The following is a 21,734-nucleotide window of genomic DNA, read 5'->3' as shown; positions in this document are numbered from 1 at the left end:
TAGTCATACAGAAATAAATTCTTTCTTTTACAAAAGCCCTCAAGCCAAAGAAAAAAACTAATTCAAGAAAAAAGTCATATCAGGAAAATGTCAAGAAGCAGCCAAGTCTACAAAAATAAATACTTCTATGAAAACACATGATGGATCCTTAATAGAGAACATTGAGCCAGGGCAATAATCTCTATTACAGAAGATTGTTTTATTTTGCTGACTTTCTGACACACGAACTTAGTGAAACATTTTATGTTAAGAATGACTAGCTTTAAATCTGGGTTAACAAACAAATTTGTGTAAAAGATACCGGTTTAAGAATACGCTTTTTGATCTATCCGTAGATAGGTCCATAGGGTGTGGAAGATGAACAGATTTTCCCCTAGGTTTTAGATCTTTGAGTAGATGAAAATACTGCTGCCCCGGGATTCTCACTGCAGCTCTAGCCAGTATGTGCAAAGGACCAGACCCAGCTCCCACTACAGACAGAGGTTCGAACTGTGATGGGGGATGCGGGTGCACGGGACAGGGAGGGCCTCTTTCTGGCTTGTGAGTGACACAGAAAAACAAGTAGACCCTCCCATAATTCTTCTGCCTCTGGCAAAAAGGAAGGAAACCACAATTCAGAAGGCATTGAAAAATTAATTCGACCCTTCTCTGTGACTGGTTGGCCAGCCTGAAGCCAGGACAAAATTCAAGTTACAAATGACAGGTAATCCCATCCTGCAGACTGCATGGCCTCCGGCTTCCAGTGAAGTGTTCAGAGGAGAAGCAGAGAGAGGGAAGTGAGAATTTGTGGCAAAGTACAGATCTGTGTCTTCAGAAGCACCAAGGAAAAGCTCCTTGTTTTTTTGCATGATGAGTAATGCAAATCTAAATAATTTAATACAAGCTTATTTTTGTTTTATTAAACATTTTTTAATGTTTATTTTTGAGAGAGAGAGAGAGAGAGAGAGAGAGAGAGCAAGTGGGGGAGGGGTGGGGTGGGATATGCAGAATCTGAAGCAGGCTCCAGGCTCTGAGCTGGAAGCACAGAGCCCAACTTGGGGCTCCAACCCACAAACTGCGAGATCATGACCTGAGCCAAAGTCAGACGCTAAACCGACTGACTCACCCAGATGCCTGCTTATTTTTCTTTTAAAACCATAATTGTGCTTTCCTTTCTACCCCAAACCCACCTACGATACAAGCCTTGGAAGGCGGGCTGTATCTTTTCCTGCCACCTGGTGGCTTGGTCGCCTGCACAGGCAGTGGACTTGAGGCATCGCTAAGGTTGCGAAGACTTGAGGCCTGAGGGCTCATCCGGTTCAGAAATCCACTGTCTCACTAATACAAATGAGGTGTCAACACTATTTAGAATTAATTCATTGATTCATTTTCCAAAAATGATCTTATGACAAAGAGGAAGAGGTGGGCGGGCAAACAATGCAAGGTTTGGAGATGCTGCAGTTCATCTGGGTGATGGGCTGGGCCACCGACTTCCTCATCCACCAGGGTTCTCTTCCAGTAAATGTAGCAAGGAATCGGCTACATCTACCAATCATACAGAGGTGCTTAGGGAAAATAAACTGGCACCACTAAAGATCCAATATTTGCAGTTGTAACATAACTCAAGGGGGTTGTCTTGATGGCTTGGGGTCTGGAGTCAGCCAGGCTGGCACTGGATCCCAGCTCGACTGTACGTGAGCTAGGAGATGCTGGGAGGTTACTTGATGTTCCAGGTCTCACTGTAAGTGGGGTCTCACTTTTCTTGGGGCTCCTGGGTGGCTCTGTAGGTTGATGTCTGACTGTTGCTTTCAGTTTCGGTCATGATCCCAGGGTCACGGGATCAAGCCCCACATTGGGCGGGGAGCCTACTTGGGATTCTCTCTCTCTCTCTCTCTCTCTCTCTTTCTTTCTCTGCCCTTTTCTCTCCTCTCTCTCAAAGAAAAGTGCTTTTCTTGCAGGCTGTTGTGTTAGAGTAAAGGCGCACAGAAGTCAATCTATAAACGACAGCAATTATTATTACTGTGATTGTTTTTAAAATATTGAAGACCGTACATTATGTGTTGACAATCCCTACGGGGGGGTATCATCATCATCAACACGAAACAAAGTCATCAACGTGAAACAAAGTCATCAACACAGACTATCTCCTCCTCTGGTTTGTCGCTGGTCTGGCTGAACCTTGTACAGACTCCAAATCTATTTCTAAATTCTGACCGATGCAGTAAAGTATTAACACAAAGTGTTAAGCATAAAATGCTTTTCGAGTTTTGAGTCTTACAAATTTATATAAGATGGAATGAAATATTCATCATCTAGAATACATTCTATCGTCCTACAAGGGGTACCTAAATCTCATGGCATAATTACACCCTTGACTACTGTGACCTTTGAAGATGCGCATCTGCTTGGAAAAATGATAGAATAATTCCTCCTCAGTGGAAAACATCTGAGTTTATCTTTAAAATAGGCTTTAAATGAAAAATTCCTACACACTTAATTTTTACCACAGTGGTTCGCCTTCAGTTTCTTTGAGCTTGATTTGTCTAACAGCCCACCAGAAACTATGAATCTCACGTTGCGTTGGATCTACACACAACTCTCATTTGTCTGAAGTCCAAATGAAATTATTTTCTCCATGTTTGTTTTCCAAGGAGATGCCCACATTCTACAGAAATGGAGTAGAAAGCAGACTGGAAACATTCATGCTGTTGATTGATGCTCTCTTATGAAACTTTTCAGCAATTCCTGTGTGCTCAAGTCAGGAAAATTAGGATGCCTCCCCTACATATTCAGAGGCAATGCACGCAACATGGGCAGCAGCACAGTTCAATTTCTTTGAACACTTCCTGAGCCCCTCCCCTTTCCCAAGCACAGCGAGAGGAGCCCCGGGGGAGTGAAGGAGAGGCTGAGGCGGGGAACAAGAGTCTGGGGGCAGGGGAGGTGACGACACAGGAGGACGGAGGAAGGGAGAGAAATAAAAAGGCATCCTTGCCTCTTCTTGCTAGCTCTGGAGCTGTTTCGCCATGTGTCTGACTCAACAAATGGCTTCGGCAGACTTTAACCAGTGTCCTTCCTGCCTTTGGACTCTGGAGACGAGCTCCCGATAGGGCACCCCTGTGTTGTGCGTGGGTATCAGGCATGTGCTCGTGTCCCTCCTTCCCACACACACTTCTGGGTCGCAAATCATGCATTTTCGTGAGACCAGGTAAGTTTAGGGGTGCCCCTCTATTTTGGATATAACCGGAACTCTTGTGGGAGTCCGAGGGCCATTCACTGTGCCTGGGAGGTTGCAAGGCACAGGGGAAAGTCCGCCCTGCACGACCTTGACATGGACCTCGGGAACCAGAGCAGGAGACAGGTGGAGTTGTCCTACGATGGGGGCTTTACAAACGGCAAGTAACTGGACTCATGTCACCCCTGAGACCCTTGATGTAGTTAGCCAGGGAGGAGCCACAGAGGCCACACGTCAGGATGCTGCACTGTCAAAATCGAGCTGTCCCATCACCTGCCCTTAATTCCATGAACGAAGCTACTATTCAGTGTTCTACGCCTTCTTTGTTCTGAATATTTCTCATTAAAAGAAAATGAAAGGACAATCTTACCCATGAGGAATTTTGCTCAGGACATAGTATCCAGTGTAGGAGTGCTGGTATATCTGAAACAGACAAGACAGAAAAAGAAGAGAAAACAAAGCAAGCATTGAGACAAAGGCTGTGACTGTGATATTTTTCAGAAAACTGTGAATCCTCAAAAACATTAGGGGGACGAAAAGGAGTTAATCAGGAGACCTGGAGGCAACATCTTTAATTTACTTAGGAAGTTAATGTGCACATCTTGTTTATTTTACTTTTGTCATTTGCACATTGTTTACAGGGCAGCCAGAGGCTCGATATTATCCCCATAATCAGCTGGTTTTTGTGATTAAATCAGGGGCACAGATTTCCAGCTCAACTACGTGCAGTACAGCGTGAATGAGGTCACCAGAGGCAGTCAGTCAGCTGGACCCAACGGGACCGTGAGACCCTTGTAGCGTAGGACTTCCCTGTAAATGACGGCACATTCCATCGTGTATCCTCAGTGAATACAGACGCCAACACAGCCTTCACTGGGCAGCCCCCTGTCCTGCTGTAGAATGTGATGTGCACCTTTCAGCTTCGGAGAGGGGTCAGCAAATTAAGAACTCAATGCAAGAGGGAGAATGGCTTTTAAAACTAAGGCAATAAGCAAAACTCTGTCTCCAAACTCCTATAAGCCCCAACCTGCAGCCTCTCTTAAACTCTTGAGCCAGGAGAGGATTTCCCGACCCATAAATGCAATGAAAGGAATGCAAGGAATGACCAAGAGAATGGACAACACACAATGCAGGAAGTCTCGGCATTCACCTCCTGCTTTCTGGACAGAGAGCCTCCCCAGCGTTGGGATGTGATGGGTTACTCTGCAGGGTTGAAGCAAGGAGGTACCGTAGTCCCTTTCTTCTACCTGTGTACTTTCTGAGAGTCAACACTCTGTGTGGGTAAACATTCAGCGACCAGCATTTAAAACCACCTTCCTAGGGGCGCTGGGCTGGCTCGGTCAGAGGGGCGTGTGACTCTTGATCTTGGGGTTGTGAGTTTAAGCCCCACGTGGGGAGTAGAGATTACTTAAATAAAGAAAGTGTAAAAAGAAAAAAGAAACCACTTTTTTTTTAATGTTTATTTTCAAGACAGGGAGAGGGAGTGTGAGTGGTAGAGGGGCAGAGAGAGAGGGAGACACAGAAGCAGGTTCCAGGCTCTGAGCTGTCAGCACAGAGCCCGATGCAGGGCTTGAACCCATGAACTGCGAGATCATGACCTGAGCTGAAGTCAGACGCTCAGCTGACTGAGCCCCCAGGCGCCCCACAAACCATCTTTCTAAAGATAATCAGTGAGGAATGTGCAGGCCAAGGAAGACAGATCCATCATGAAGCACATAAAGTAGAGGAATATATTGGGGTGCTGAGGACAGAGTGAGCCTGCCAAAGAGAACAGGCAGGACTGTGCTAAGCTCACCAACCCCCTGCCTTGTTGGGGCCCCCGGATTAACTTCCAGACAATCATGGTGGATTGCAGTTGCTTGGAGAAAAGGAATCCAGATACAAAAGTAAACAACAGCCTTTAAGCCCAGAAGATCTTTTGCTTCTGAAGATCTCAAGGATCTGGCACCAGAATGATGGGATGTGAGGTGGCCTGCTGGGGACAGTGGGTGGCATCTGACTGGGAAACGTGTCCAAATACTGCTTTGGTTATGAATAAATAGCCAGCAGGCACACGACTGTGCAGGAGAACTTCACGGACCTGCGGGGCGACTGATAAGGAGCAGAGGAAGCCAGCTCTGCTATTTCTGAAGTGACACTGCTTCCCCAGGAGAGAAGGGAGGGCCGTGTCCCAAGGAGATCACTGCCCAGACAGCGCCCACCAAAGGACCCTGTGCTTTGACTACACTGCCTCTGAGCTGGATGAGCTTCCTCAGATGCAAGAACAGAAGCTCGACAGACACAATGCAATTCTCTGCAGTCACAGCACATGGGCCCTGTGCCACACGGCACTCCTAAACTCCGGAGGCACCTGCTCATTCTGTTTAATCTCACTCTATTGTCATGGTGACCCCAGGCAGGCAAAAGGTAACCTTTGTTTGTTAAGATAGGAAAGTGAGGTAGGCAAGGGCAGGGGAGAGAGGAAAAGGAGGGGGAGGGGAGGAGTGGAGGCAGTAAGGAGGAGGAGGGGGAAGAAGGGGTGGAGCCTAATTCTGGGACTCTATCATATAGAGGCAGCAGAAATGATGGTATGAGACTTCAGCGACCAGGCTGTCAAAGGAATCCTGACTTCCTGCTGGCTCTCTTTCAGGTCATTGCTCTGGGGGAAGACAGCACCATGCCATTAAGAACAAGCAGCCCTTGGGAGAGGTCACGTGGTGAGCAACCAAGTTTCCTCTCCAACAGATCACCAACAGCCAACGAGGAGCTGGGGCATCTTGCCAACAGCCACATGAGGGAGCTTGGACGTGCAGTCTTCGTCCCCAGTCTAGCCTTCAGATGATGCTGCCCCGGCTGACATTCATGACAGACCATGACCCAGAACCACTCAGAAGAGAAGGTCTTGGATTCCTGACCCACAGTAACTTCAAGATAATAAATGTTGGTTGTCTTAAGCTGCTCAGTTCTTATACAGCCATACAGAAGTGACAGATCTAGTTTAAATCCAGAGGAAAAAGGGTAACTATTCCATCAGATAGGTACAGACTTCTAAGTTACTGGATTCCCTCCTATAAACCTCCGGCAACTTTCAAAACAAACAGAAAAACAAATCCCTTATCAAATCAGTTTCAGTACAGAAGTGAGGGGCTGGGTAAGATCACTCGTAGACCAAACACTTGAAGGACATCTTTGACATTACTGTACAGGGCAGCCCAAAGTGTCAGAAGTGATGATGAGGGTGAGGCTGAGGAAGTGGAAGGTGAGTGGCTAGTGTTCATGGAGCATGTCCTACCCATCAGGTGGTGTGCCAGCCCCTCGGAATACTGAAGTCACTCAATTTCTGTGAATAGGCATTAGCACCCTATTCTGAAGACAGGAAAATCGAATCTTAAAGAATTCAAATCAAGCTCAAGCAAGGTATGAGCTGAGGTCTGTCTCTCTGATCACTGTGTTGGAAACTGTCTGAACAAAGGGCATATCTCTTAACTCTCAAGTTACAAGTCCAAGTTGATGGCTGTCAACTGAAGAATCCAGGATCCCAACTGATACAATGACCATGCAAAACTTCATGGTTGAAGGACTATTCCTTTCTTAAAAAAATGTTTATTTTTGAGAGAGAGAGAGAGAGAATGTCAGCAGAGGAGGGGCAGAGAGAGAGGGAGACAGAGGATCTGAAGCGGGCTCTGTGCTGATGCTGGGCTTGAACCCACAAACAGCGAGATCATAACATTAATCAGGGTCGGACTGTGACTGACTTAACCGACTGAGCCACCCAGCAGCCCCAGGACTATTTCTTTAATCCATCTGGACACGGTGATTTCCATTCACTCCCCGGTTATGCCATTCTCACACAAACACCCAAAGTTGGTCTTCACATGCCTCTTTAAACATGCCTCTGCCTCTGAAATTCAGCCCTGGGAGTATCTTCTGACTGGGACCAATGAGAAAAAAGGAGACTGAACTGAAATAACCTCATAAGGTCAATGGTAAGAAGAAAATGAGAGAATTACCCATTCTCAATTCTATGCCTGTACTGTTGGGTTAAAAGAAAAAAAAAAGCATGTGTGGACAGAAAATGTGGTAAAATATCTGGAATACCAAATCACTAATTAGAAAGACGGAAACAAAAATGGAGTGTTTGGATGTCTCAGTCAGTTAAGCATCTGACTCTCGATTTCACCTCAGGTAATGATCTCACAGTCTGTGAGTTCGAGCCCTGTGTCTGGCTCTGTGCTGATGGCATGGAGACTGCTTGGAATTCTCTCCCTCCTTCTCTCTGCCTCTCCCCTGCTCATGCTCTCATGCTCTCATTCTCTCTAAAAATAAATAGATAAAAGCAATTTTTTAAAAGAAAGGCTCTAATTTAAAAAAAAATTGGAGAGGATGTAGGAGAGACAGGTAAAATCTGGATGTGCCAAGCACGCACGTGACAGAAGCTGTCTGGGGGGAAGGTTAGCACAAGTGGGACCCTTAGGAAAGAAAGTGCACTTAGGACTGAAGAGCTGCTCTTACAAAAGGATGGACGAGGGAGGGCCATGTCACAACCTTCTAAGATGGAACAATCAAATATCACTCTCTTCCACAAAGTGTTCTCTCAGCCCAGAGCCAAGAGAACCACGGGCACAAAAGAAAACTACTCTTTAAAGAGAAAATGCCTGATCTTGAAAGGAATAAAAAAAAAGCGACATGTCACTGGAAGAATTTGTTCCTTAGAAAGTCTTTCTTTTTCTTTTTTTTTCTGCTCTCTCTGTTGTGTTTATGTTTCTTTCTTTAAAATAGACTCTTAATACTTCTGATCATGGAAAAAAGTACAGGGCTGGAAGTTGGTAAGAACACATCTGGTTATTTTTCTAAGAGCGCACTTTTGGGAGTTCATGGATTTGAGTTATTTTGGTTTCTTCCTACACTATCAAATTCCCCGTGGAAAATGAATATATAAAAACCTGTTACCCAAAATGCGATTCACAAGATGGGAAAGCAATTTCAGCAAATTTTCTTTCTGATATGTCATGAAAAATGGTTGATACGGGCATCCAAAAATTGGAATAAATATAACCAGTCGAAGGTTCTTCCTGGGAGAAGTTCACATTTGGTTTGCTTCTTCTAGTTTCGAAACACCTGCCCACAGGTCATCCCCTCTGCCCTCCATCGCTCCCGCGGAGCCATACTTGTTGTCTGTGGTCTTCCCTACCTCAGCCTCAGTGCTGACACTCATGACCCATTGTGCACACTCATGCAGACTCACTTTCCATCCTCTTCCTCTATGAAATCATCTACTCCTGTAGTTTTAAACCACACTTCCACCTAGGCATCCCTACCTCATGCCTCACAAGGACCAAAACCTCAATATTCTCCAAAATAAACTCTTCAACGATCCTTAAAACCTAGTTCTCCTTTGATATGTCCCATCTGAGTTGGTGGTTTCATCATCCACTCAGTAAACTGAGCTAAAAACGTAGTCTTCCTTGACTCCATTCTTGGTCTCCCTTGAACTTCTGCTCCAGTTCAATCCATCCTCAAATGGTGCTGAATGGACTTCTTCAGTCCTTCCCAAATCCACTGCCCATTCTTCACTGCGATGGCCTTACTGCGGACCTCTCCTCCATCTTTCCTCTCCTGCACAAAGAAGCTACCCTTTCCAAGACTAACCTCAGCTCTCAACCCGTTCCCTTCTGCTTCCTGTTGGACTTTAGGGACTCCTGCCTTACAGGTTTCATAAAAGACCCCACCTTACATGCTTCATCTCTCCCTTTGTTGTTTTGTCTCCCAAATCTGCAAACATAACTCGAAATCTCCCCCATTAAAAATAAAAATCCCTGGTCATATCCTCCCTGAACGACTCCTTCTTTTTAACTATCATTGCGCTGCATGAGAAAAGTCTGTGGGGCCTCACCTTCCGTGCACTTGTAACCGGTGCACTTCTAACATTCTCAAACTGCGATCTCTAAGCTCATTTCCAGCTGCCAGACATGATGGCGTCAGCTCAATGTCCAGTCTGCTCCATGTCTGTGCAGTGGGTGATAAAGGTGACAGGAACCGCTTTCTGTTCTTCCTTCTGTGACAGGTCACTGCCTCCAGGACCTTGCCTTTCTCTCCTGCTGCTGCAGACACCTTCAACGGATGCAGGCACCAGACCTGCCCCCCCTTTGCTGTTTTTCACCTTGCTGGTCTACACCTCTGGTCTGGTAGATCCCATTCATTCCTTTCTTATGCAGCTTTTTACTGAATTTACATTTTTATGCTTGACCTATCTTTTGAGTTTGAGGCTCCTATTTTTAGCCTGCTTTGGACCTTTCTGCATGGCTATTTTTTATCCAAAACTTGCCTCCCAAATGTAACAGTTTAGAAGCCAAATAAACCATTTTCTTGCTAAAGAAGTCTCTTTAGAGACTTTACAGCAGAGACCGGCTAAAGATGGTCTCTGAATAGAAAAACATTGGCATTAGCTTCAAGTATTCCTAATTCCTTATTTATTTTATTATTACTGTTATTTTTTACTGTCCATGTACAATGGGTTTCCAAGTGTCACCGGGCTTGGTAACTTTGGAATGTCTCTTAAATTCACACCACATTTTCTACCCTCAGTAACACTGCCCTGGTTTTGGATGTCTGTGTAACCGCAGTGATCTTCCAGTTGGCCGGCCAGCCTCCTGCGCCTCCCCCCTCCGCTTCCCACATTCTATTCATAGAGGGGATTAAATGTACTGGAGGGTGTGGATGAGCTCAGAGTAAGATTCTCCTGAGTTAGGGTCAAGACCACCATGGCTGGGACACATGGTTAAAGAACCAAGATCCGGTAAGGAGTGAATGAAGGCTAAAAGTACTGGGAACCGGGAAAGATGAACACAGGAAAAAGATCGGGCAGGGAAAAGAAAGCGAGATTTGGGAACTGGATGATAAGGAAAAAAATAGAAGAAAAATTACCTGCATGTGACATCAGTGATGACGAGTGAAAAACCAAAAACCTGAAGGAGGCGAAAAACTGGAAGCTGGAAAACGTGAGATGTCTTGGTGTTAGGATTGCAGAAAATGAAAGGTTTACTCAGGGGGTCTGTCTCCTCACAATGTTGAGGGTTCTGTTACCAAAAGAAGAGGAAATTCCATTTGGTTCCATCTGCCACAGTGATTCCCGGTTCTACTGGGAACCAACACAGCGGTCTGTCCTCTGGGAAAGAGCAAGCAATCTGCCTGCAAACTTCAAGCCAGGGTTTTGTGGACCATGACAAGTACTTCATGAAGCTAATGTCCTGTAAACGTTCCTTTTGTTCCCTCAGAACCCTTTTAAAAACAGCTTTACGGGGGTACAACTGATATACAAAGAACAGCCCATATCTCGTGTGTACAGTTTGATGAGTTCAGACACATGTGAACATCTGTGACACCAAGTTCACAGTCAAGGTAACAGACCTATCCAACGTGTCCTGGTGTCCTGATAACTTTTAAAAAAATTTTTAATGTGTATTTATTTTTAGAGAGAGAGACAGACAGAGTATGAGCAAGGGAGGGGCAGAGAGAGAAGGAGACACAGAATCCGAAGCAGGCTCCAGGCTCCAAGCTGTCAGCGCAGAGCGCGGCACGGGGCTCAGACCCGCGAACTATGAGATCATGACCTGAGCCAAAGTCAGACGCTCAACCGACTGAGCCGCCCAGGCGCCCCTTGTGTCCTAATAACCTTTAAGAAGGCAGTAGTGATCAAACACTTAATTCTGAACCTGGGTGGCCCCCCCTTCAGTTGATGTGGGGAGCGGAAGGGATGAGAAACTCATGCCCCATTTTTTCAAAAATACTTCACGAATGGCCACATTTCCACTGTGTGTGCCTAAATCTTGGTCTTGACACATTCTTCCAAAACACCGGCAATCCTGGCTTTTCATACTTATTTCTATCCATTATCACCATCCATTACCATGATCTCCCCACCACGTGGCAGCTCCCGGACTTCTGAGAAGCCCTCCAGGACTCTATGGAATGGCTAATTATCAGGTGGCTCGTCAGGACAAAGACTCCTGAGGGGCGCCTGGGGGCTCAGTTGGTTAAGCGTCCACTTCGGCTCAGGTCATGATCTTGCGGTTTGTGGGTTCGAGCCCCGCGTCGGGCTGTGTGCTGACAGCCCAGAGCCTGGAGCCTGCTTCGGATTCTGTGTCTCCCTCTCTCTTCCCCTCCCCTGCACATGCTCTGTCTCTGTCTCTCAAAAAATAAATAAATAAACGTTAAAAAATAAAAAAAATTTAAAAAAAAGGACAAAGCCTCCTGAGTCCTTCTTTGAAGAAAAAAAAAAATAAACGAGCACATCTTTAATAATGTGGTTGAGACAAGAACTAACCAGTTTGTAAGGCCTTTCTGGGAAGAAATTACCAGTATCTTGTCTAGAAACTCTTCCCCTTAAATTTGGAGAATGGAATCCAGTGGAGGGTGTCACTTTTTTCTTAGAAGTGAGACAAATAAGCCCAAATATTCTAGAGAAAACGAGAATATGACCAGGTTGGCTGGAGTTTGGCAAGAAAGTCACCCGGGGCAATAGCAGGTGGTCTGCCCGGACGAGAAACTCAGGAGACGTGGAAGACTGTCTTTAAGGTTTTAAAGAGCTTCATGAAAGTGTGAGCAGGTCTGTTGTGAGCATGAAAGTGTGAGCAGGTCAGCACAGTGATTCCGCAATTCTTCACAGTACTCAGTGCTTATCACAACAAGTGTTCTCTTTTTTTTTTTTTAATGTTTTTTTAAATTTATTTTTGAGACAGAGAGAGACAGAGCATGAGTGGGGGAGGGGCAGAGAGAGAGGGAGACACAGAATCCAAAGCAGGATCCAGGCTCTGAGCTGTCAGCACAGAGCCTGACGCGGGGCTGGAACTCATGGAGTGTGAGATCATGACCTGAGCTGAAGTCGGCCGCTCAACCGACTGAACCACCCAGACGCCCCAACAAGTGTTCTCTTAATCCTATTTCCACCCTCACCCCCAAGCCCCTGCTTGATTTCCCATCTCCTGTCTTGTTCACGGATTTCATCAGGCACTACTCCAGTGACCCAGCATCTTCCCAAAGTATCTAAATTCCTGCCTGGTCTCTGTTCCCACCCGTAAGGCTAACGGTTCAGAGAATTACAAGCCTTGGTGTTGGAGTGAGTGATGACAGAAACTTTCCTGAATGAACCGATCCTTCCCAGAGACGCAGCTTCTTGTCTCAGGAAGGTCATGATCGCCCCATGTTCACGTTCTAATGACTACATTTGGCACACACTTCCACAAACCTTGCCAACTTATTTTATATCATTTCCATGAAGTTAAACCTCTTCTTGTAATAATTTTTAAAAAATGTTTTTTAGAGGACCACAAAGAACTAAGTACGACTGAAATAGTAAAAGTACGGATATCTAGCTTCGATGACATAAGACAAGTAGTAGGAAATAGGAACTCAATGTTCCTCGTGTTTCCCTGGTTGGGTGCCTTTCCTTCCCCCACGAGATGGAACTTAAGATTTAGCGAAACAATCTAGGCAAGACTTAAAATGGAGGAAACACAGTTGTCAGTTTCAAAATTCAAAAGTAATTAAAAATCCTTAGGATTCACTCCTTACATCTCAACTTCTTTCCTTCAACTCGTCTTCCGCAAAACTTTTTTTTTTTTTTTTTTTTTTTTTTTTTTAAGTTTATTGCCAAATTGGTTTCCATACAACACCCAGTGCTCATCCCAAAAGGTGCCCTCCTCAATACCCATCACCCACCCGCCCCTCCCTCCCACCCCCCATCAACCCTCAGTTTGTTCTCAGTTTTTAACAGTCTCTTATGCTTTGGCTCTCTCCCACTCTAACGTCTTTTTTTTTTTTTTTTCTCCCTTCCCCTCCCCCATGGGTTCCTGTTGAGTTTCTCAGGATCCACATAAGAGTGAAACCATATGGTATCTGTCTTTCTCTGTATGGCTTATTTCACTTAGCATCACACTCTCCAGTTCCATCCACGTTGCTACAAAAGGCCATATTTCATTTTTTCTCATTGCCACGTAGTATTCCATTGTGTATATAAACCACAATTTCTTTATCCATTCATCAGTTGATGGACATTTAGGCTCTTTCCATAATTTGGCTATTGTTGAGAGTGCTGCTATGAACATTGGGGTACAAGTGCCCCTATGCATCAGTACTCCTGTATCCCTTGGGTAGATTCCTAGCAGTGCTATTGCTGGGTCATAGGGTAGGTCTATTTTTAATTTTCTGAGGAACCTCCACACTGTTTTCCAGAGCGGCTGCACCAATTTGCATTCCCACCAACAGTGCAAGAGGGTTCCCGTTTCTCCACATCCTCTCCAGCATCTATAGTCTCCTGATTTGTTCATTTTGGCCACTCTGACTGGCGTGAGGTGATACCTGAGTGTGGTTTTGATTTGTATTTCCCTGATAAGGAGCGACGCTGAACATCTTTTCATGTGCCTGTTGGCCATCTGGATGTCTTCTTTAGAGAAGTGTCTATTCATGTTTTCTGCCCATTTCTTCACTGGGTTATTTGTTTTTCGGGTGTGGAGTTTGGTGAGCTCTTTATAGATTTTAGATACTAGCCCTTTGTCCGATATGTCATTTGCAAATATCTTTTCCCATTCCGTTGGTTGTCTTTTAGTTTTGTTGGTTGTTTCCTTTGCTGTGCAGAAGCTTTTTATCTTCATAAGGTCCCAGTAATTCACTTTTGCAAAACTTTTTACATTTGCGAGAGCAGAGACGGTGCCGTCCTCCTGAACCTGCAGTCTCTTCAAATGTCTCGTTCTGCTCTCCACACCACGCCCAACCCTGGCTCATTCGCTTGTGACCAATCCCCACTGTCTAACTTATTTAATGGACAGTGTTTCTCTCATCCTGTGCCCTTCACATATGATGCTTGAATTTCAGCGGTGAGTGAGTAGTGAGTATAAAACAATCTGGTTCAAAATGGGGATCCATCGACACAAATGTCTTCTACTTCAGAGACAAATAGTAACGCTGTCAGTTGTGACTCTATGTTTCCAAGTATCAATCTCGAGAGCAACTCTGACAGCCAGAAATAGCTGTGTAATTCTTTTTTTTTTTTTTTTATCATTTCCTTCTGTCTCCACTTGGACATTTCAATTCAAGTAGCATGCCCATGTGTCTGAGGCTCATCTTGCGGAAACAAATGAAACTCATCCCTGGTGCTGCTATGGAAGGATGCAGAGGAAGTGATCGATAAGGACTTCCTTCCGAACTGATTTTCAAGGGCACACACCTGTGTGCGCTGGCTTCCTCCCCAACTCTGTCACATCCCTTATGTCTAATTGGCTGGTCACTGAGAAAAAGGTGTGGGATGTCCATACCAGTCCCGCAAGCCCACGTACTCCTTCACTGCCTTTCCTATTTTGTTGTTCTGCTAGGACTTTCTGCTGACTCACTCCTGATTTTGCTTGAAAACACAGCATTTCTTTTTTTTCTTGCTCTGTGTAACGCCTCCTTTTCTCATCTGACACGCTACCCGTCAGACCAGCCTTGCAGAGAGGCAAGACAAAAAGAGATAAATCTTATTGATGTTGTTGTAAGTGTTTAGAAATTTACAAAACATTTTTCTATATCTTTTAACCTGACCTTCCCAACAACTGCTCCTGTGGCTGAACTGGCTTCTCTTTATCTTTTTTTTTTAACCTTTTTTCTTAATTTTTATTTATTTTTTAGAGAGAGACAGAACATGAGCGGGGGAGGAGCAGAGAGAGAGGGAGACACAGAAACTGAAGCAGGCTCCAAGCCCTGAGCTGTCAGCACAGAGCTGGATGCGGGGCTCGAACCCACCAACCGTGAGACCATGACCTGAGCCGAAGTCGGATGCTTAACCGACTGTGCCACCCAGGTGCCCCTCTTTATCTTTTAAGTTAAGCAACTGAGGCTCAGAGATGCAAACTGGTGGGTCCCAGGTCCCACGTTGTCAAAGGAGGAGAAGTGGGAGGCTCACGTCTTTTCACATTTTACTTAAAGTTGTTTCCACAACGACATGCTGGTAAGAAAGCTTCTCCCGCACTATAGCACCTTTTCTTTACCATTCTGGAAGGCTCTCCTCATGAGGGATTGATCCTCAAGATGGGAATGATGTGAGAAGATTAACCCCCGAGCCACACTGTGCCAACCTGCTGAAAGGCATCAGTGGTCAGCCAATTGAAATGAAGGCTTCAGAGAACAGCACTGAATCCAAAACAGGTCGTGGGGACAGGGAGAAAATGGAAAGAATGGAAAGCCCAAGGAGGTGACAAGGGGAAGCCAAGCAAGCTTGCGTCCAGCACACCCAGGTGGAACTGTCTGTACCACGTGACGTGCAGCTCCCCCCACAGCAGCTCATGGAGTATTTCGGGACCCTGACCCCCGGTCTCTCGTGACACCGAAGGTCAAGTGCCCTGGACTCACTTCCAACAACAGGAACTACAAAGAGTTCCATTCTCCCCTGCCTTGCTTCTCTGGCACGTTTTGTAGTGTTCTCATTTCCTTATCACATCTGTTACTACGATCACGTCGGCACATGTCTTACCCCTATGTGCCGGGTGGGAGTTAGTGCCCTGAGAGTCAGTAGCCATTTATAACCTGCCAAGTGCAGCTTCTCACAAAGCCCCTCGCCTGGGTCTCTGCCCCACTGGCTCCCTTCACTCCTGGCTGGGAGATGTCGGGCAGAGTAGGGCAATGTTAGTTTCTCAAGAAGCACATGGCAAGAGAAGTTCAACAGAGGCGGCTGTCAGGACAAACTCTTGGTGCCCAGACAAGGTCCTCACCAGGACTCTGCAGCCTGGAGGTAGGCAGTGAAGCACTGAGTCCCACGGCTCCTATGGGAGCTGAGCTGTGAACGGAGACCCAAGGGCTACCGTGTGTGGGCACCGCTGAGGCTGCTTTGTGCTGAGAGGGGTTTAGAGGCTGTGCTGGGGCACTAACAGCAGTGGCAGGGTCTGCAGTAGGTGGTGAAACCACACCGCATGGCTTCGGGAGAAGCTCCAGATACCCAGAAGGCAGGGCACTCCAAGTAGCTTGTATCGAGCTCCTGGGCAGGGCAGTGTTGGTTTCATAAATGCGTGGACAGCGTCACAGGAGGCACTGGTTTCGCAAAGATGTTCTTGTTAAAAAGACTCAGCGCCTGGGTGGTTCAGTTGGTTAAGCAGCTGACTTTTGATTTTGGCTCAGATAATGATCTCATAGTTCATCAGATTGAGCCCCACATTGGGCTCTACGCTGACAGTGTGGAGCCCGCTTAGGATTCTCTCTCTCCTCTGTCTCTGTCCCTCCCCCTGCTTTTTCTCTCTCAAAACAAAGAGCTAAACATTAAAAAAATGAAATAGAACAGGAAAAAGAAAACACTGTTTTCGAGTATATAACAGAGGAAGAGTATTATTTTGCAAAATTCCATTTCAGTTCTGTATGTGCATTTGAACACTAGCTCAAGATGTAAGATGTACTTCTTACTGTCTTACCATGTGTCCCAATCAAAAACTTTTGGGCATGGGGGTTATTTGGCAGGGGGTCCTCCAAGTGTAATGGGTTGAATTATATCCTCCCAAATTCATATGTTGAAGTCCTCATCTTAGATTTTACCTTATATAGAAACCGGGTCTTTACAGAGGTAATCTAGTTAAAACGAGGTCATCAGGAGTGGAGAGCCCATCCAATATGAGTAGTAGCAAAAGAGGAAATTTGGACCAAGAGACGGACACATACAGAGGGAAGACTGTAGAAAGACTTGGGGAAAGCACCGTGCAATCAGAGGATTGGGCGATGGGTCTGTCTGTCAGCCGAAGGGTGCCAAGGATAGCCAGCTACCACCAGCAGCTGGAAGAAGGAAGGAAGGATTCTCCTCTCCAGGCTCCAGAGAGTCATGGCCCTGCCCTCACCCCGAATGCAGACTTCTGGCTTCCAGAGCTGTGAGCAATTTCTGCTGTTCTAAGCCACCCAGTTTTTTTTACACGTTGTTACAGCAGACCCTAGGATCCCTCTACACCAAGTATGCTCCCTGTCAGCATTAATATCATCCAGGACACCTTGTTAGAAGTACAAATCACCCCACGGAACTGCAGAAGCTGGGAGGGGAACTCTTGCCATGTATGTTTCAACAAGACCACCAGGCGATTCTGATGTGTTTAATGTTGGAGAACCTTCCAGAGTGTCGGTTCAGCGTCCCTCACTCCTGGAATGTGGCTCCTTCGATTCATGAAAACATAGTGAGGACCACAGGAACAGTGGTCAGGACTCAACTGCTGAAAAATCACACTGTCTAGACACATCATCAAATACAAGGAGGCTGTGCCAACGCCACCCACCCACAAATGCTATGTAATCAATGCATTCAGAACATCACGTCCCAAACGTGATAAACCCAGATTTTCACAATCATCGGTCTTTCATTGAAAAAATTCATTGTTTTGGCACCTGATGAAGTAAAAACAAAGCAGAGCAGTTGTGTTTTTTCACACGTCCTTAGTTCTCTCTGGAAGAACAAGCTTGTGGATGGAGGGGTGGGTATTACAACCTCGTCCAGGGGTCTCATCAACCCCTCACAGAGACCTGCCACATAACCTCCCCTCCTATCTGTTTCCTCATTTAGGTCAGAGGGTCTGTCAATTACCAAAACTTTCCTACACCGTCTGCACCAGAGAGAGACCTACCAGCATCCATTCCAACGGCAGTAAATCTAGAGCTGGGTAACCGCTTTCCTTCTGAAAGTCACTGGTAAGAATATGAAGCCAAGCATCCGACTTCCCCAGAGTGATAGAAAGAAAGCCTGGTTCCCTCTGCAGGCCAGCCTCATGATAGACATCTCCTGCTGTTTTCTAATTATCTGCCTGATGTCGAGTCCCTCAGCCCCCCCACCCCCCCACCCCTGCCTGAAGATGTGCCAGGGTGAAGCAAGAGAGCTCCAGGACGGGAAGGAGTTTTCCGAGTTCCTCATTACCTGTGTGTCTTTGTGGCCCTCTTTCCTCTGTGCCTGTGATTCCGGATGACCTCGTTCACCACTATGCACCTGGAGGCTCAACCACCCACCCTGCCCTTCTCTGCGGCCCACTGGCTGGCATACCTGCCCACTTGCGGGACAGAATGCCCATTATGGCTCCTGCCACATGAAGCCAGCCTTCTTCCTGGTTCTCTTGCCCTGACCATGACTTCTCAGGGATGATCTGAAGACGGCCTTTTCAGTTTCTGACTCACCACTTTCTCTTCCCCTTTAAAGTACTGACCTGCCCCTTGGTATTGGTTTGTATTTATCCACGGCCACACTGCACAAGTGTGCATAAGTGCGTCCACTCTGCACAAGTCCCCCCGGCATCCATGCAATGGTGATTTCATCGCTGACTGTGGTGTCCACGTTGTTCCATTCGTCGAGGTGGGATCTATCTTTACAAAGTAAAATATGGGGCATATATTCAGCCCTGGCCACCTGTGCCTGTCTCTGTCAGATTTTCCAGTGTTTCTCACACATCGCTGATGATGAGGGTGCTTGTATCTATGTGGAGTTTGACAGGCTTCTTCTTGGGGCACCCTGATGCCTTGTGTCAGGCTGGGGCCAAGGAATCTGTGTTCCCATCGAGGGGTCTAGTTATCTGTGTGCAGAGCAGTTGGGGACCGAATCATGTCTGAGCACGGTCTTGAGTGACCCTACCATCCCGGGCAGCGCTGGGGGCAGGCGCTGAGTTCTGACACCTCTTCTCCACAACTGTGTTCCTTATACTTTCTTTTGTCTGTCTTTTTTTTTTTTTTTTTAATTTTTTTTTTTTTCAACGTTTATTTATTTTTGGGACAGAGAGAGAGACAGAGCATGAACGGGGGAGGGCCAGAGAGAGAGGGAGACACAGAATGGGAAACAGGCTCCAGGCTCTGAGCCATCAGCCCAGAGCCCGACGCGGGGCTCGAACTCACGGACCGCGAGATCGTGACCTGGCTGAAGTCGGACGCTTAACCGACTGCGCCACCCAGGCGCCCCTTGTCTGTCTTTTTGAAATAAGCCTTTTTGGGGTACCTGGGTGGCTCAGTTGGTTGAGCCTCTGACTTAGGTTCAAGTCATGATCTCACGGTTCATGGGTTCGAGCCCCGCGTCAGGCTCTGTGCTGACAGCTCAGAGCCTGGAGCCTGTTTCAGATTCTGTGTCTCCCTCTCTCTCTGACCCTCCCCTGTTCATGCTCTGTCTCTCTCTGTCTCAAAAATAAATAAACATTAAAAAAATTAAAAAAAAAATTTTTAAATATCACATTAAGGTCAAAGAGCATAAACCTCCAGTTATAAGATGAATAAATTTTCTGGGGGTTTAACATACAGAACAGTGATTATAGTTAATACCGTATTATACACTTAAAAGTTGCCAAGAGAGTAGATCTTAAATGTTCTCACCACAGGAGAGAAGTGGTACTTATGTGACAGGATGAAGGCTGTTAGCTAAAGCCGCCGTGGTAATCGTGGGGCGATATGTAAGTGTATTGAACCAACATGCTGTCCACCTTAGTTACACGATGTTATATGTCAATTATAATTCAGGGAGTCTGGGGGAAAAAAACTTAAAAAAATGAAACCAAGCATCACGTTAGTGATGTCTTTCAGATTACTTTGGATGTAGTGAAGAGGCGGCTGCCGCGGTGCACATCAGAACGAGAGCACAGCAGTGGCACCCGGTGACAGTTGTCTCCAACATAGTTGCCAGCAAGTTTCAAGGCTCCACAACACAAAGAGAAATACCCCCTTGACTCACTGCAGCAACAGACCTTTGTGTGCAGTGCACGGGCCAGGCCACCATCCCTCGGGTGTCAGTACCGGTCAGTTTGTGCCAAATGAACAGGCAGGGGCTGGAGACTTTCTGCAAATGGTTGTGAGACTCCCCAGTGTGAAAGCCACATCTCGGTGGAGACAGCATGAGAGCAGAGCAGGGTGGCCCGTGCTGAAGAAGCCCAGTGCCATCGAGGTGGAGTGTCAGGGGACCAACCCGACCGGCCCACAAAAGTGTGTTCTCCCAGTCGCACCCGATCCAGGGACTTCTACGGCAGCTGAAATCCATCCCTCTGTAGCAGAAACCCAGGATTCTGTACCCAAAGTTGTTTGAGCTAAACATTTATGATTCTTTTTTTTTTTTTTTATTTTTTTATTTTTAAAAAAAAATTTTTTTTTCAACGTTTATTTATTTTTGGGACAGAGAGAGACAGAGCATGAACGGGGGAGGGGCAGAGAGAGAGGGAGACACAGAATCGGAAACAGGCTCCAGACTCTGAGCCATCAGCCCAGAGCCCGACGCGGGGCTCAAACTCCCGGACCGCGAGATCGTGACCTGGCTGAAGTCGGACGCTTAACCGACTGCGCCACCCAGGCGCCCCAACATTTATGATTCTTAACCCGCAGAACCCCTTGAAGCAAATCCCTTTGTGGGTAAGACAGGCAATTAACTAAAAGGGATAAAAGCGACCTGAGAAGACTCTGGAATCCAAGGAGCAAACATCAGCTGAGCGCGACGTCTTGCGGGCGCGGCCCCAGCTGAAACCGCACAGTCTGATGGTGATCCTGACAGCCTGCTTCCTCACGTCCACGACCGCTTCTGAAGGTTTTGTTCTCTCGTTCACGTTGCTGTGTTTCCCACGCATGTCTTGCCAGGTTTTATGGGAGGCCACGTGTGGGCTTCCTCCCTGTTGCCCATCTCAGAGATGGCTCGTGTCTCCTCAGGGCTTCTGCTTCTCGAGAACCCCCATACTCCAGCCTTTCTCCTTTGCTTGTGTGTCAGAGGCCTTTGACGTGCCAGCAGCCAAACCAATGCTCCCAGCCTCTGAGATGGGCAGCTACTGAGGACATGTGCGCTCGCGGCCGGAAGAGAAGGCCACGTCTGGTACTGTCCTCCTGCTCTGGTCGCAGCTCGCTTTCCATCCCCTCAGCTACCCGCAGCTGGAAGAATCGAACCTGCGAGCGACAGGCTAGTACCTGTGTCATCACCACTGGGAGTGGTTCCAGGAAGTTCAGTGTGTCCTGTTAGACACCACACACACCTGGAGATCTGGAACATTCTGCAACAATCTCCTGCTGGCACAGAACCTATAGGTAAGCGGAGGTAGTCAGGTACAACCAGGGGCCTCCCTACATTTCCAGAATGGCTCAATCTGGCCGTGATTACCATCATAATCAGTCTGTAATGTCTTCTTGATATGGAATTACCAAATATGAGGCTAGAAGAAGTGGAATGATCGATAGTTACACTGGGAAAATAAGCACAAGCTTTGTCTGGAACAATGTGTTCCAGATAAACCAGGATATTCGTTCTTCCTTGTTATCATTCCTTTGTGAATGATCCTACTGGCTGGCAGAATAATAAATTATTTTCTCAGTTCAAGTAGGGGAAGGCACTTATTTAAGAAGGAATTCAACAAGGAGCTGATAGATGAGTCTAAAACCAGACAAAATAAGGAAAATGGTGGGGAAGCATGTTGAGCACGTCTCTGAGAAGGAATCAAACACCGGGAATCCACACACACACACACACACCATCTTTGCACAGGTTAGGTCCTTGCATCACACGGCACGTGCCTCTTTCCCAAGCCTCGGGGTGGACGTCACAAGCAATGCTCGT

The 21,734-nt window shown here is 46.6% G+C and overlaps 1 protein-coding gene across 1 annotated transcript in view; it reads right to left on the bottom strand.

The window, feature by feature from the left end:
* Positions 1 to 21,734, bottom strand: part of DPP6 (dipeptidyl peptidase like 6) — a 715,888-nt gene that overhangs the window by 205,493 nt on the left and 488,661 nt on the right. Inside the window, exon 6 of the mRNA XM_047097129.1 lies at positions 3,582 to 3,634. Coding sequence (XP_046953085.1) covers positions 3,582 to 3,634 — 53 coding nt within the window. The remainder of the gene's footprint in view (positions 1 to 3,581; positions 3,635 to 21,734) is intronic.

Source organism: Lynx rufus, unplaced genomic scaffold (genome assembly GCF_022079265.1).
Source record: "Lynx rufus isolate CCGP_SWC_20201006 ecotype Redwood Valley unplaced genomic scaffold, mLynRuf1.p SCAF_4, whole genome shotgun sequence".
NCBI classification, from domain to species: Eukaryota; Metazoa; Chordata; class Mammalia; order Carnivora; family Felidae; genus Lynx; species Lynx rufus.
The sequence above is the reverse complement of the archived record's forward strand: the minus strand, read 5'-3'. Positions and strand labels throughout refer to the sequence as shown.